General features: G+C 42.3%; 1 protein-coding gene across 5 annotated transcripts in view; it reads right to left on the bottom strand.

Moving 5' to 3' along the window:
• Window positions 1–225: 225 nt before the first annotated feature.
• Window positions 226–17,213, bottom strand: part of Sltm (SAFB like transcription modulator) — a 45,251-nt gene continuing 28,263 nt past the window's right edge. For all 5 annotated transcript variants that reach the window (XM_032911337.1, XM_032911338.1, XM_032911336.1 and 2 more), the window contains 13 exons: window positions 15,111–15,229; window positions 13,019–13,168; window positions 12,092–12,195; window positions 11,810–11,973; window positions 11,286–11,371; window positions 10,648–10,811; window positions 7,857–8,037; window positions 7,093–7,217; window positions 5,765–5,932; window positions 4,893–5,207; window positions 4,657–4,801; window positions 2,729–2,889; window positions 226–927 (listed from right to left, as the gene is read on the bottom strand). In XM_032911337.1, the coding sequence (XP_032767228.1) occupies window positions 819–927; window positions 2,729–2,889; window positions 4,657–4,801; window positions 4,893–5,207; window positions 5,765–5,932; window positions 7,093–7,217; window positions 7,857–8,037; window positions 10,648–10,811; window positions 11,286–11,371; window positions 11,810–11,973; window positions 12,092–12,195; window positions 13,019–13,168; window positions 15,111–15,229 (1,991 nt within the window). In that variant the 3' untranslated portion in view covers window positions 226–818. The remainder of the gene's footprint in view (window positions 928–2,728; window positions 2,890–4,656; window positions 4,802–4,892; window positions 5,208–5,764; window positions 5,933–7,092; window positions 7,218–7,856; window positions 8,038–10,647; window positions 10,812–11,285; window positions 11,372–11,809; window positions 11,974–12,091; window positions 12,196–13,018; window positions 13,169–15,110; window positions 15,230–17,213) is intronic.

Here is a 17,213-nt window from a genome sequence, read left to right as displayed (position 1 = left end):
CAGCATTATCTGGGGAAGATGGGGATGTTATCTCAAAATTCTGAGAGCTGGGATCCATCCATCAAAATGTGAAGACCCCCACAAGTGCACTTACCTGCTTGACTCAGTACGAGATCCTCAGGACACAAGGACAACATCTCCTTCAACTACATGGTTTTACACCATGCAAAGCTGAACAGAAAGTCTTCCTTCAGTTTACAATAAAAAAGTTCTCAACACTTTAGCAACTATACAGAATATGAAGGTTTATTTCCAAAAAGATTACATTTTTTTTAACCAGGATACACAGATGCACTTAATGTAACAGTACCTTCTGCAAAAATAGGTTACATAATACTCCGAAATGCAAGGAACAATCTTATTCTCTAAAAATTGGACAGCAGGCGTTTGAAGCTCAAATAGCCTTCAAAGTGGAGGCAGCAAACACTGGTGACACCATAGAGCTGTGCTGCAGACGAGCCCACTGCTATTTATGACACCACAGAGCTGTGCTGCAGACGAAACCATTGCCATTCAGCTGCAAACCACTCATGTTCACACAGCGCCAAACAGAACAGCCTTGGTGGCAAGCCTTTCAAATGGGTCTCAGTGCTGCAAGAAAAAGTTGAATGATACACAAAACTATGAAAAGTTTCAACAGAACTATTTAAACATCTTCTCTAAAATTGAGAAAAGAAATCGTGTTAAATTTTTTTTAAAATGAAAAACAACAGTCAGCTAGAACTCTCAAGCAGTCAGAAGTCGTCCTTGTAAGCAGTCAGGGAAAGTTTACAGGAGATCTCAATAAATTATCTTGAAGCCACAGCAGGAAGCTTGCGTTAAAATCGCCGTGGAGGTCCACTCTTAAACGGCTTAAACCCAGAGCTGCTTCCTCTCGGCATGGTGTTGCCACTCATCTGTGCAATCCTGTTAACTGGAGACGCAGTGCTAGAGGGGAAACAAAGGTCAGAACAGACGGTCACAAGAGAGGCCTTCACAACCTCTGCCACTCAGTGGCACACAAGCTGCTCCCTGCTCTTCTCACCCACAGCAACTCTACCCTGTAAGGCGCATCTCATTGCTAAGCCCTCCTTACCAAGGAAGAAAGAGTGGTGTGGGTGGACTCTCTAGTCGGCTTTCATTAGCAGCATTAAGGAGACTGTGGTACACACTACAGCTTCATGAACTCACTACCAGAAAGTCACTCAATGATGTTTGCAGCCTTTCTATTGAGAGCAACACTACAGATACCACAAAGTGACAGGATAAAGACACTCCAGGACTCTCTCGTGATGGGCAGTGAAGTGCTTCCTATAAAGCCAGCGGAGAACTCTGGGTGAAGTTTGCAACCTACAGAAGCCACTGTGGTTTTGAAGCAAGTAAATGATACAACACAATGTGTGGTTCCACAGCCATGTTCAGAGGTGGTGACTGTCACACGTTCTCTGAGAGGAGCAGCCATGGGATGGATGCAGAGGCAGGGGCAGCAACAGAAACATACTTACCAGCTGGACACCGTTCTGAATTATTCTAAGAACAAAGAAAGATCAAGGCTGGGCCATGTCTCCCCTGTCAGGGTTTTGAGGATGGCAGCACTGAGAGGTAAAAGAAGCTTGAAGAAAAAAAATAAGTTGGAGAGGCACACGTTTGCCTGAGACGTGGAGCTAACAGAGGCATTAGAAGGTGGCAGAGAAAAGTCATGTCTGAAGCTCATCTGCTTGAAGGAGCCAGAGAGGAGGGTCAAGAGGGGAAAAACCAGAAGGCTGAAAGCTGAAAGCTGGGCATGGTGGTCACACCTTTAGTCCCAGCACTTAGGACAGAGGGGCAGAGGCAGAGGCAGGCAGACCTCGAGTTTGAGGCCAGTCTGGTCTACAGTGAGTTCCAGGACAGCAGGAATATGTAGTAAGACCCTAACTTGAAAAATGGAAGGAAGGGTGGTAGAGAAGGAGAGGAAGGGAGGGAGAGAGAGTAAGACAAAGGAAAAAAGGAAAAGAGAAAGAGGAAGAGAGAAAGAGAGAAAGAGAGAGGTAGGGTGGGAGTGCTCGCACTGTGGGGTAGTATCTGGAAGGCTGAGGCAAGAGAATCCTGATCTGAAGACAGTCAGCCTACACATTCTAAGACCAAGAAACCAAGAGACTGCTTCAGAATGAGGAAAGCCACAGAGTGAAACAGAGCAAACCGTAAGGAGCCCAGAACCAAAAAGCTTACACAGAACAAGTTGCTGGTGCTTTCAACACATGGAGAGCAAATGGCAGTGCCATGCAGAAGTAAACAACAGGAGAGCAAAGCAGTGTCTCCTCTAAAACAAGGGTGTAAGACAGGACAGGAGCAAGACGGTGAGGCTGCAGAGAGACCACTGACACCACAGAGTAAGAAGAGAAAGATCAACCTTGTTCCTCCACCTCAAATAGGCTTGGGTTGAGTGTGTCGAGCTGGACTGTTGTATGAAAAGGAATGGACCTGCTGTCAGCTTCCTCGACCTCCTGATGTAAGCACCACAAGGTCACATGCACGGCCTACATCTAGGACCTACTTGCAAGAATGCTAATTGTTAACCTTCAACAGGGAGGACAATCTTACAAACTAGCTGCTAGCTCAGGCTTCTGCAGACTCAGTTCCTAGGAAAGGTTTGGGCAAACCTGGGGATTTACTATCCACATGTAATTTCTCAAAAGCTCTAACAATCACAAGGAAAAGGACTACCCAATTGTATGACAACAGAAAAAGTTTTAAAACATTAGCTACTCACCTTGAGTGTTGGGTTATCATGCCTGCTCCTGTCCGGCCATCACCCATTCGTCTTGTGTCATGGTAGCTAGGCCCCTGGGAGGGTGGGCCATGCCACTCTTTCCTTGGTCCACTTGTGTCCCGTCCATGACGTTCCACAACATGTCGTTCTTCAGGGTAGTGCTGGGAACAGCACAGGAAAAGATGAGTGTGGGCCCCTTAGTCCCATGTGCTGACTCACACTGCTGTCTTTAATATCAGGGCAAACCAGTAAAATGTCTGAGAATGCAGCAGAGGAAGGAGGGGCCACCTATTCTGGCAGGAGTTCCTTAGTACCTTTATTTCTGTGTCCACATCCACAACTACTCCAGCATTATTTGGGCACAGGAATTTCAAATGCCTGGATAAATCTCTACATATACACAAGGGGTCAAAAGTTAAAGAGCTGGAGGTTGGGTATATGGTCAACCTATCAGAACAATCTGTACACCGTTACAGAAAGCTTGTCCTGTTTTCCCAGTAGGACTTAGTGCTGAAGCCTGCACATGTGCTCCACTGTGGCTACACAAGGAGTGGGGACAAGGGGACACATGTATTTATAGAACTCAGGACAGGAGGAGGAGTCAAGGGCTGCTGACACCCAGTTAGGCTAAGCTGCCAGCATCCACGCAAACTGGATACAATATTGGCCAAACAACTGACAGACATCATAAACTTCTGACAAGGACTCTAGGCTCGCCTCCTGAGGAGATTTTCTTTAGAGGTCTTTCTGACTGTAGAGTGCTGGTGTAGAACAACTTCTTACTCTTAACTACATCATATGCTTAGTTTCAAGTCTCAGTAAGGGTGGTCAGGTTAGTGCACTTGTGTAAATGTTACTATGAAGTACTGACACACTTACACTTCATAACCATGAGGCCAAGAACCTACTTCATAAATGTGCTGGAGGAAATGACCTACAGTGACACAGTACATGACAAGATTTGAAGACATTTTCTAGTTAAAACAAAATTTGTATCATTGAGGGCTTGAGAGGCCTGGTATATGGAGTATTTTCCATCCAAGCATGACGGGGTTCAGATCCCCAGAACCTGCAGACAGGTTAGGTAAGAAGCCTGGAGTGCTGGTGCGAACCTTCAATCTGGCACTCGGGAGTCAGAGTAGGCTGATCTCGGAGTTTAGGCTACAGAGAAACCCTGTCTCAAACAACAACAGAGAGACAGAGAGGGGGGAGAGAGAGGGAGAACTGGGTAAGAGTGGTGGCTGCCACTGGGGAAAGTCCCTGGAACAGGCTAGCTAGCGTGAGCAGCCAGAACTGAAGCTCCAGCTTCAGCAAGAGACCCTGACTCAAAACATAAAGTGAGAAGCAATCGAGGACACCAAACATGCTTGCATGCCCATGCCAACACATGCCAACACATGCCAACACATGCCAACACATGCCAAAGATGATTTAATTAAACTTGGTGTGTGTTTAAGTATACAAAATAAACACAACGCCAAATTCTATCTGGCATAGAACTTATAACATCAAAATGTATTCCCACTGGGCAGTAGTGGCGCAGGCCTTTAATCCCAGCACTCGGGAGGCAGAGGCAGGCGGATCTCTGTGAGTTTGAGGTCATCCTGGTCTACAGAGCCGGTTCCAGAACAGCCAGGGATACAACAGAGAAACCCTGTCTTGAAAACAAACAAAACCCTCATCAAAGGCAACTCTCCAGGCTGATGTAGTCAGCAGTAAGAGCAGCAGCTGCTCTTCTCAAGGACCCAGCTCAATCCCCAGCTCTAACATCCAGTCTGGAACTCTAGTTCCAGGAGACCTGAATCCCATAGGCACAGGGCATAAAAATAGTACACAGATATAGGCAGGCAAAACACCCATAAATAGAAATTTAATTTTTAAAAAGAGAGAAAATGTAAGCATCAACAGGAAGCTTCCAGCAACTTTACCTGTGCTCCACTTCCTCTGTCAGAGATGACTCCTCGGTCTCCCTCTCGGTTTCCATAGCCTGAGGCACTACTCCGATTCCCAGGGGGCGCTCCCCTCACAGTGTGCCCTGAGACTTCTCTCCCAGACCGTTCTGGTCTTTCAACTCTGTTAACAGAGCACAAGAATCAAAACCTCACTTTATAATTCTTAAAAACTCAAAGGCACAGTATACCACAAAGAGATTACTGAGAACTACCTTGACTCCCGTTTCTCTGTGGACATATTCGCTTCGCTTTTCCAGGAGGTTGGTCTAGAAGGATTGGGCACAGTTTCTCGAGGGTGTCTGGGGTGAGCGACCTCAGGCCTGTCATGGAGAATTACTGTTCTTCTCTCGTCTCGCTCCCCTCGGACCTCTCGCCTGTCCGTTTCTCTAAGTTCATTTCTTGGTGGTGGGGGCTCATTTCTTCTGGAATCACTGAAGTTTTTAGGGTACCTTTCAAAACTTGGCTCTTCTCTTCGGGTTGCTGGTCTTGGTTTTTTCCCTTCACTCTGACCAACAAACCGTTCCCGTCTATTGAAGGAAAACAGATACAGGTCCTAAGAAGCATTTACTTGCCGGTACTCTCAACTTGATCTGCATAACCTATAATCATGAAACCTTTTAAAGGAAATCATGGCAAAGCTGCCTGCCAGAAAAGCTCTCACTACTGAAATGATTTTCTTTTATATCGAGCTATGTCTAACTCAAAGGTTGGTTTGTTTTCCAGGAGGAAATATATCAGTGGAGTCACAACCAGCCTCCATGTTTTACTGTTACGGCCATTGCACATCCAAAATTAGCATTCTCCATTCACACGCTGTATTGGTTTTTATGGAGCAGAGTCTCAAATGGCTGTGTAGCCTTGGCTGGTCTCAACTCCTGACTCTCCAGCCCATACCTCCCAAAGCCTCTGTCCAGTTGAAGGAATGGAGAGAACAGCACTCTCCCGCCAGTGAGACCAAAACTAGACCTATGGCTTGTGCCGAACACTCTGTGGACTCAGCACTTCACGAAGATCTTACAGAGAACCGGAGCTGTGACCAGCAAGGCTCTGTCTCAAATGTAAGTGCTGCAGTGTGTCCACCAACCTTTCAAAGGATGATGACTGCACAGATGTAGTGTCAGGAAACCTGGCCCGCTCTCGATGGCTGAAGTCAAGGAACCTGCTCTGTTGACGATAGTCAGACCCGTGGCCGAATCGTGCATCTGTATCTAGAGATAACTTTTTATTCTCGCTCCAGTAAGGATCATCTCGCCTTGAAGAGAAATTGTTGCTCATTTATATAAATTATTTGGTAATAAACGAACAGCATTCACTTGGACTCATAGATACTGCGTTGGAACTGTGGACATAAAGGCTACTAAACTCAAGCTACAACAGTGAGTAGCAGGGACCGAACAAACTGCTAAATCCTGAGTCATAAATACGAGGAGAAAGGTATTGAAAAACTGCCTGCTTTTTATGTGTGCACACGTATACATGCTTGTCTGACTGCATACAACTGTGCATGTGGGGACACAGGTTAATGTGGATGTTGCCTCCACCTTACTTTTTAAGACAGGATCTCTCAACAAACCTGGAGCTCACTGAAAGAACTAGACGAGTTGTCCAGAGAGCTCCAGGGTGTCGCCTGTCTGCCTCTCCAGAGCTGGATTACAGGCGCACACTTCTGCACCCGTCTTGTTCCATGGGTGCTGAGGAGATAAGCTCCGATCTCATGCTTGCTCAGCAGTCACTCTGCCCACTGGGTCGTCTCTCTAGCCTGAACTTCTTCTTACGTCTTCAAATGAAAAGGAGGAACTCCTGACATCAGTGTCATAACCAATTCTAACCAGCAGTTTCCAGTTACTCCCTTCTCTCCTTAAAGTGCAGATGGCGGCTCAGGACCTGCTCGTGCAAGAGACGCACACCAACCCTGAGCTATACCCTTAGCTTCCGTGACTGTGGCCTCACAGAAGCTGGAGAAGACCAGAGCACAACGCATTCATCCTACTCATTTCTCCATTAAAGCAAAACAAAAAACAAAAATCCTAAAGTGCTCAGAACTTGTATTAAGAAAATGATGTAGAACACTTATATTTTAAACTCTACTAGGAAGCATGAATATAAACGCAGCAATCCACAACTTGGTTAGTTTACTCTCTGCCTTGGTAAGTTTTCAAAGGCCTGACCTGGAAAACTCTATCTACCCCTATTATGTCTGTGTGCCTCCAGTTTTCATGAGCAATCCTATGGTGCTAGAAGAGGCTGAGAGAGAGAGCAGACGCCCTGCCTGCTGGTGCACGGCTCCCGTCCCTTCCATCTTGGCCAGGATCTTTTATTCCAGAGCTGGGAGCACTGGCATTCGAATTCTAGAACCCTAGCTCACTAACAAGATAGCAAGGCAAACCACTAAGGAAGAAAGGAAGCAACTACCTATGGTCTACATCACGTGGGCGTTTCAAAGAATTCCTTTTTTCCTGTTCATAGCGAAGCTGCTGCTGTTGCCTTCTGAGTTCCTCTCTCTCTCGAGCAATCCGTTCAGCTTCCCTACGCCGTTCCTTCAGACACACAGGAATGAACCAAACACAAAGTAAAGACAGAAGGTAAGTGTACATCTGGGTTGAGAAACCATCACAGAGAAGCACCAGGTAGAGCACATACGAATACATTAGATTTTAATCACCTAGACTACAGCTACTGGTGGGTGACAGTAAAATAACAGGGTCGAGGGGCAGAAACTGGTGAGCATCTGGGGGAAGGTCAGAGTTCATTTAATACACTGACTTAAACAAAAAGCACCTAAAAGGAATGAGTAAAGTGGGTTTTCTTAAGTGCCTTAAGCCCCGGGTGGCAACTGTGCAGAGGCGCAGTATTTCCTTCCAGCCTTGGGTAAGGAAGCCCTTGTTATTTTCTAAGTCTGGGGTGGTGACAGTGCTGGGTTACAGCTACTCTGGACTCAGTCCTATGCTCATACTCTTAGGCTGCCATTACACTGCAGAGCTACAGGGTACTGTAATCAACAAGGAAGTCACAATCCAACACACTTCTCACTTGTGCCTAATTCGTCATCGTCAGGGACACTTCAGTGCTCACTCTGATCTACAGGAGCTTTACAGTAAGTAAAGCAAACTTGAGGGCAAAAAATTACAGGGTTTGCAAAGGCGAGTTGTCAAGATGAAAAGATTTTCTGACTGCACCTGTTCAATACGAATGCGTTCCCTTTCCAAGCGTTCGCGTTCCATTCTCTCTCTCTCTAGTTTTTGCCTTTCAATTTCTAGGCGCTCTCTCTCTCTCTGTAAGCGTTCCCGTTCTTCCCGTTCACGAATTATTCTAATGCGTTCACGCTCTCGACGCTCTCTTTCTGCAATCTCTTTTCGTCTAACAAAAATCAGTATTTAGAAATACTTAAATTATGCTAGCACTGTGTGAAAAATAATAGCTTTGAATTTGAATTTTTCCTCGTGATTGGCAATTTTAAAATTCAACATTAATCTTAATAGTTTTAATGTAATTGGAAAGAACGCAAAATAAAACTTTAAACATATTTCAGTATTATCACTTATTTATAGGACTGTCCACTAGGCAGCTAAATTTTATACACTATTTGCCTATTAGATGATTTGGTTAAATGAAAATACCACCATAATAAAAACCCAATAATTGACATTTTAAAAATGTATATAAATTTATAAAACTACAATTTTTCTTCTTTTTTTTTGTGACAGGTCACACTATGTAGCTCTGTTTGGCCTCAAACTCACTATTTAGACTGGCCTGGAACCTGTGGCAAACCTCTTGCCTCTGCCTCCAAGTACTGAGATTAGGTGTGTACCATCATAACTGGCTCAAAACTACAACTTTTATCAATTATTTTCCATAGAAAAATTCTAAAATCTACCATATATCCTTAACTCCTGAAATAATGTATATACTTTATTCTGATAGCTTGGAATTATAATCACAAACAATTCTAAGAAACGGCATATAACAGAATGTGTTCTTAAAGGCCACTGTAATACACAGTTACGGGGACCATGCTTTCTAGTCAAAGGCAATTCAGTGCACACATAGCAGACCTTGTTCGGTGCTTCTTTACTTACTGACCCTCAGGTAAGCAGCTTTAATATTTTTTGCACACTTGTATATTTGCTTGTAGCAATTCAGTATTCTCAATGGGTCAGTGCTGTTCCCTTAAAAACTGGTATGGCATTTTAACTGAAAGTCAGTAGGTTGTTACTACCATTCAGTGGGTGGAGACCAAGAATTCTATGACACTTGATGGCATGAACTGCCAGTGCAGTTTACAGACCAAAGAACATAACCTACAAAGCAAAGATTACCTAATACTTTTTTTTTTTCCTTTTTTTCAGAGCTGAGGACCGAACCCAGGGCCTTGTGCTTGCTAGGCAAGCGCTCTACCACTGAGCTAAACCCCCAACCCCTACCTAATACTTTTAAACCCTTTCCTATGCCACGGTGGACAGCTGCGCCCTTGAGAAACAACAAATGCCTTTAAAGCATGGTCTAAATTTAACTGTACTTTTCATGAATGGTAGGCGTGTTTGCTTTAGCACAGGTTCATATATTAAACTTTTCAAATAACACAACTCAAAATTTACTTTTTTTTTTAAAGGGAAGGGATTATATTTTGTTGAGGGCTTTACCCAAGATTTGTTACCATTTCAGAAATCATCTTTAAATTCCTTCCTTTCCCCTAGAACACTTCTATTGATACCTGATTCACCAATTCGACACAAAAAAATCCATCTATATCTGCAGCTTTCACATTCTTGGTGAGTCTAATAAGATACAAATATCTGACTAGTTCAATGTATCTTCTACACATCTAAACATTTATATCTGGAATACATCTACATATACATATACATGTATATGTGTATACACACACACACACACGTTACAAATCACTTATTTCTTTTTTACATTACTGCTAAATTGTTACATTAAATTATGAGCAGATAAATATACATTTTTCCCAGGAGAGTGAAGAAGGCACACTGAACATTTAACTAGATGGACTAGTGCGTGCCCGTGGTTACAGATCCGCAGGAGACTGAGCAGAAGGATGCCTTGAGCTCAGGAGTAAAAAGGTCGAGCAACACAGAGGATTTTAAAGAAATCTGAAAGTCACTTCCCTAGCATCTCTTTCCTTGTTCTTCCCTGACCAGTCAGTCACTCATGAGCAGAAGCTCGGACCTAGGGTTGATGAAGGTGTGTTTTGTGAGGAATCATTTCTTTAGCCATAGGCAATGGCCTTTTAAAGTTCCTAACATCTGAGACTACAAAGATGAAACTGTGAGTGAACTCTGTGCTAGATAGGTTTAACAGATTAAAAGCAGACTAGGAGACATGTTCTCAATATGTCATGTGGCATCCAAACACAGGTATGTGGCTGTGACCTGAAAATCTGGTGGGTTTGTTGATATTGCCACTAAAAATGGAGGCATCTGCTTTTGGGTTCTGGTGTGTTTTAATGTGGATAGGGTAGGGACTGCGCTAAAGCTCAGAGCAACAGAAACTAATGCAAAGAACCTTGAAGGATTCCTCAGCTTTGTGACAACAGTTCAACTCTGTAGCTTACTCTGACACTATCTGGAAATTCTCCCTCCTGTAAGACCTAGTTTTTATGGCAGCATTTTGAAACAGAGGAAAGAGCACTGGACCTGAAGTAAGACTTGGGCCTGAGTCCTGACTCCACCACTCATCAGCTCATTGGCAGATTCAGTCAGCCTCCCCAGGCCTCTGGTTTTAATAGAAACATCGGGCTTAATTAACTTTACAGAACTGAGCTGGAAACAACAAACCAAAAAGGATTTTGCAAATGGTGGAATGCTATGCACTTAAATCATCAGGTCATGCCTTCACTGCCTTCGACTGACAATCAGGCTTCGAGGGGATACAGTCCCTAGCAGGCTGGGTTACAGCTAAAGACACATGTTAAGGACATATCAAACATGTTCCTCCTACCTTCTGAATTCCACTGCTTGTCTCAGTCTTTCAAAACGAACTAAGTGTTCTCTCAATCTTTGTTCCTTCATCTTTTCAAAAGGCAAGATCTCCTTCCTTCTGTAGTCTTTGTCTCTTTTTTTATCTAGGCTGGCCCTCTCCTTTTCTTTGCTTCTTCCATGACCCTACAGAAGAAGAAACAAAACATAAGACTAGAAAATAATTAAAATCATGTGCAGTTCCATACTTTAGGTTCCCTGGTCATTTTAAAAGTTCAAATGAGGGGAGTAGCAGTGGCTCAGAGGTTTCCGTGCTTTTCAGCCTTTACTGCACTTGCAGAAGACTCGGGTTTGGTTCCCAACACCACACAGCAGCTCACAATTGCCTCTGAGTCCGTTCCAGGAGATTTACTACTTTCTGGTGGGGGGGGGGGTGTGTGTGTTAAGGGTAGGGGACCCTGCAAGCACAAAGTGCACAGAAGCTCATGCAAACTCACACACATAAATACAAAATAAATCAATAAAACATCTTCTGAAGTCCAATTAAGTAGTAATACTGCCTTTTAAAGACGTCTTAAACAATGTCTTTCTTTGGTGACAACAGCTTATCTTTTGGAAATAAAGGTCAAACAAGCAGACAGTTTCGTCTTGAAGACTTACTTTCTCATATCTGCCCCTTCTTGATGGCCTACAGTGATCTCCCTTGGTTTGGTTTAGTATCACCATATGTCCTGGACTCTTTGAACCTAAAAAAAAAAAAGAAAATCAATACTTTAGATAAACAAATGGCTACAAAATATTGTTGAAAAGGAGCATATTGAATAAAACTGAATTTTCACCTGATATAAAAAAAAAAAGTCTAACTTAAATGCAAACACATTACAATAATCTGTTAAATACTTTCAATGATACCAAAAGATCCTAATTCAGTAAGATATCGAAAATCAATGGCCACTGCTCATTTGGGAGAGGGGAGCCTACAGCCCAAACCCAAGTCAATTAAGACTTAAGGATACAGCCAGGGACATTACTTATAAGAATATGACCTTGTAGTAGAAGGGAAAGTTGGTCTATAAGTCCCTTTCTACTTCTGGACCTAACGACCCTTGAGAGCTATGCCTCTGAACTACAAACACGAAGGGCACAGCCGAGAGGAGCTGAGGGAAGAAGGGTACGTGACGTACTTATCCGTTTCTTCTCTTCGCTCTTTTTCACTGACTCTGAAGTCTGCCCACTTGGACCATCGTCGTTTTTCTCCTCCTTCTCTACTTTCTTAGTATCTTTGCTTTCTTTTTTCTCCGATTTCTCAGATGACCTTTTCTCTTCTTTTTTAATAGATGCTTGTGTCCTGACCATATCATTCAAGACAAAAAACCAGAATAACTACTTTTGCTATGTACCAAGAAGTCATCTGTCTATGAAAAGCCAGATGTGGCTGAACAGCTACCAACCCGCCCTGCCCTTACTTGGCACTCCTGTCACTGGCACTCTTTTTATCGCCAGCACTTCTCGAGCTGCTCTTTTCATCATTTTCTTTCTTCATTTCTTTCTTACAAGGATCACCTTTGACCTGAAAGGTTTAAAACAAAAATAAATAAATGTTCTTAAAATTTGTAAGCTTCATTGGTGATGAACAGCAATGTGGAAATGTAAGCTGAATAAATCCTCCCCCCCCCCAAAAAAAATTTGTAAGCTTTAGAGTTACATTATATAAATGGAGTTGCGCTGGGCACAGTCACAAATGTGAGGCGGACACAGGATGATTTTTAAGTTTGAGGACAATTCTGGGCAAGTTTGGATCTCACTTTGTAGCTCACAGTAGTCTTGGGGTTTGTTTTTTTTTTTTAATTTTAATTTTTATTTATTAATTATTCCATTTATTTATATCTCAAATGATATCCCAATTCCCAGTTACCCCTCCACCAACCCCCCATCCCACATCTGCCCTCCCCCTCCCCTTTGCCTGTATGAGAGTGCTCCCCCACTGCTCCAGTATCCCCCTATGCTGGGTCATCAGGTCTCCCTTGGGACCAAGGGCTCATAGTAGTTTTAAACTCATGATTTTTCTGTTTCTTCCTCTCAAGCTCTGAAATTATAGCCATGCACTGTCTATCATTCATGAAAGACATTTTTAGATTGAGACAAGTTGATTATTCTTATCTGAAATACTTGGACAGGATTGTCCCACACTTTAGGCTTCAGATACCTGCATCCCTGTCCCTGCTGGTTTAGAATAAAGGTATCTGCATCCACTCTCCCTGCTGAGCATCTTAACCAAAAACTCTCAAATGCACCAAAATCAAAAATTTGACTACTGATAAGACTCAAACAGTTTTATTTCAGATTAGGTCTCTAGTTACTTTCCCTTTTTATGAAAAACTAGTCACACTTACTTTCTCCACAGAAATCAGTTGTCCATGTAGCTCTGTGCGATGGAGATGGGCAATACATCTGGACACTTCTGTGCTTGAAGACATGGTTACAATGCCATAGCATTTTGCCCCAGGACTTCGAGCATTTGTAACTACCTTTGCACTTAAAACCTGTAAAATTAGATTATACTCAGAACTGTAATTCCTAACAGATGAGACTCAGCACTAAGACCATGAAGGTAAGGGACGGCACAGATACACTGTGGGTGTAATTCTATCCTCTCGTACTTTTGTGACCAAAATCTACCCTGATAAGTAATTCCTTTGAATATTTTAAGTACATATTACCTCTACCCAAATATACAACCCAAACAAACTACATCAATAAAGTAAATAGTGCAAAAATGACAAACAAGAAGAAACTGGATTTGGACCAGTGTCCTCATACTGGGCAGACCCTACATCTCTTACGGACAATGTACAGACGGATGTGTCTGCAGACACTTTAAAGAAGCCTTTGCTCTTTCCTTTGAGTCACTTTAAATTTCAAAAAATGAATAAAGAAAAAAGAAAAAAGGCAGACTTAAAATATACACCAAGAATATGCCAAACATTGTAAGGTGACCAGCATCAAAGTGACAGTTCCGAGCAGGACAACGTGGGAGTCAGAGGAAAAGCAGGACTGAAGAGGGAGCAAAGACACTGGAGGAGGAGGCAGAGGGAGTTTAGGCAGGGTTTGTGGTGGGTTGATGGAAGCTGTAGGCGTCATCTGAGTTTTAAGAAAAGCCTTTAAAACCTGAGTTCACAGTCTTGGCATCATATATATGATACTCTCACATTTTCTATTCTGATAAGTGCCAGCACTAAATAAAGCACGGCTTTGCGTTCTCTCAAAGCACATAACTGAAACAACACAACACATGCCAGAGTTGATTATGGGACTATCATTCTGATAACCAACACTGGTTATTAATTTGATTAAGGCCTACCATATGCATACAAAGTAAGACTAGAGTAAGTAGAGCAAGGTAGACACTATGATGTAACCACGGAGGATGAAGACTTAAGTCCATGCTTTTCAACAGAAAGAAAGAAGGGACTGCGCTGAAAAGCAGGCACTGGTAGCACAGCACTATCTATTGACTGAGTGTTCTGTAGTTGTTCTCTTTACTGTTAGGGAGTTGTGCACAAGCACACACACACACACACACACACACACACACACACACACACACACAGAGAGAGCATTAACATTTCAAAACCATCGATCATTTAGAGGCTTTTACATCTTTAATTAGAAAGTCATCTAAGTAAAGCAGGTTCTTAAGGATGTCAGATAGAAAACATTGAGAATGGCAGTCAATCCCATGATCATCAATAAAACACAGTTTTACATTTTCCTCACTAGTGGCTGAGAACCTCCACAAGAGTATTTGCTTCCTCTGCAGTTTATCCATTCTACTACCTAATTCCAGCCTCTTATATTTATTTCCAGGATGATCGACTAGTCTCAGCATCTGCCAGATTGTTTCCATCCTGATAAATAAAACTCAGTTCTTAGCTCAAATGAGTATAATATGCACTTGGAACTCAAAGACTCCCAAGGCTCAGAGGTACAAAAATATATAGACGATAGGCCTAGAGAGATGGCTCAGCTGCTGTAAACACTTGCTATTCATTCTTGCAGAGGACTCAGGTCCAATTCCCAGCACCCACATGGCAGCTCACGGCTGTCCATAACTCCAGTTTCAAGGACCTCGTCTGACCAGGCACACACCTGGTACAAAGAAATTATGCAAACAAAACATTCATACACATGAAATAAGGTAAATTGGGGCTGGAAAGATGGCTCAGCGGTTAAGAGCACTGACTGCTCTTCCAGAGGTACTGAGTTCAAATCCCAGCAACCACATGGTGGCTCACAACCATCTGTAATGAGATCTGACACCCTCTTCTGGTGTATCTGAAGACAGCTACAGTATACTCACATAAAATAAAATCTTTTAAACAGAAAAGAAAGAAGGTAAATCAATCTAAAAATTTAAGAAAGTATGATATATATAGAATATATCTGTGTAACTATTTTGAATATTTAAAAGTAAAAAGAACGTACCTTTCCATATTTGCCAAAGAGGTTCTTCAGATCAGCAGCTTTGGTATTAGAAGACAGCCCACTGACCCAGATATTCTTAGTCGAGCTTCCACTGCCACCACCAGCACTGCCTGTGCTCCCTAGGACAGATTTAACACCAGAGGCTTAAGTGCCTGCAGTTGCTTACAAGGCTCACAGGCTTCCATTATGAAATCTTTTCTCATTTAACTTTTGATAGTGTAACATTACAATACACGAAATCTTACAAACTTTCCATTATGAAAGTCAAAGAGAACAGTGAGAATGAATATTTGTACATTTCCTGCTACATGAATTTTAACACAAAGTGGGTAAAATTTCTTATTTTTTGTTGTTTTGTACCAAATGTTAACAACCTGTCCTCAAAGCACTGCACTGAACTGAGATGCTGGAAGCTGCCCTGTGGTAATGAGCAGGCTGCTCCAGTGCTGGACATCTGTCAGGGACACTAAAGGCTCAGAAATGGGAAAGAGAACAAACATTTTAATAATTCACCTTCATTTCCCTTTTCTCTTTTGGTTTGGGGTTTTTGCTTGTATGTTTGTTCTAGTTATTTGAGAAAGAATTTCCCTGTGTAGCCCTGGCTCTCCAGGAACTCACTCTGTAGACTAGGCTAGGCCTTGACCTCAAATCTGCCTGCCTCTGCCTTACAGGTGCTGCAGTGCCTGTGCCACACCTGGCCACCTTCGTGGGAATCATAGGCAGTTTAATTACACTAGACCTAAATAAGAAACAACCTCCTAAAATAATCATTACAGAAAGAATAGAGACCTCAAAAATAACAAGACTAGGGACATGATCACAGCTTTTCTGAACTGTCCCACACAGACATGGCTTCACACATATGAAGTATGCACAAGTTAGTGCCAGCACTGCTTTCTAAAATGCCATGCTATCACATGGGCACAAAGAAGAGTAAACATTTGAGGGCTTTAAATAAAGTCACATAAAATAAATGCCAACACAGCTTTTGGCTCAAACCCTGAAATACCAACAGTTAATGTTTTCCTATTCTTGAGGACAGTCATCAGAATGGTTTACTTTATGACATGTAACTTAGAGGTTTGTTTATCTACAGTAACTAGGAATACTTGGGCCTCAGTACTTACCTAATTATAGGAAAAAGTTTTAGATAACAGGAAAGAAGGTACCACTTAACTAAAGTTTCTCAATTTAAAGGATATACCTTTGCATCTTATCCATGAACTCCGACTATAAAGGACAAGGACATTGCAATTATAGTTACTGAGTCGAGTCAGTAGTAATTTCTAACTATGACACACATCAATGAAACACAACCACAGCAAGGCATGAAATCCTCCTTTTGACGTTCAGGAGAGAGAGTTGGGGATCTGGTAGGACATAGGTGAAAAGCATGTTCTTTTAGGATGCTTTTTTTAGAAAACAAATGGTCTTAAAGCCATCACAGAAGAGGTACAACATGAAGTCATACTGCTCATGGGCACAAGATAACCGGCTAGCTCCACATGACAAGCAGCAGTAAGATCTGCTCCCTCCAGAAGTACAAGGGATATGCTCAAGGAACAACATACGCTGTTTAAAGACTCTTATGTAACAAGTACCATGTACAATTCTATAGAACTTTTAAAAATTGTTCCTCAGATCTTACAGGAATTGAACATAAAATTATTTTTCTATATAAGACAACCACTAACACAAGTCAAATTCGGAAGGGATCTCTGAAACATTTAAATACTGTATACTTCCTATGTACAGAAGTATATCCTAATTTAAAGAATTAAGTACTATTGAATGTTAGTAGAGGAGTCCATAAATATACACAAGCATATTCACGATAAGAGGAAAGAGATGTGGTCATGTCTAATGTTTCAAACTCACTGTAACTAACAACACTTGTACCATCTCTCATGTTCATACAGGCTTGCTGCAAATGTTTTTTTTTTTTGGTTCTTTTTTGGTTCTTTTTTTCGGAGCTGGGGACCGAACCCAGGGCCTTGCGCTTCCTAGGCAAGCGCTCTACCACTGAGCTAAACCCCGCTGCAAATGTTTTAATAAAAGTTTATTGAACCTTTTATCTCCTCAATGGAGTTCTAAAAACTAAAT

This window comes from Rattus rattus, chromosome 8 (genome assembly GCF_011064425.1).
Source record: "Rattus rattus isolate New Zealand chromosome 8, Rrattus_CSIRO_v1, whole genome shotgun sequence".
Classification (NCBI taxonomy): domain Eukaryota; kingdom Metazoa; phylum Chordata; class Mammalia; order Rodentia; family Muridae; genus Rattus; species Rattus rattus.
Note: the sequence above shows the minus strand (reverse complement) of the source record. Positions and strands in the feature narration are given on the sequence as shown.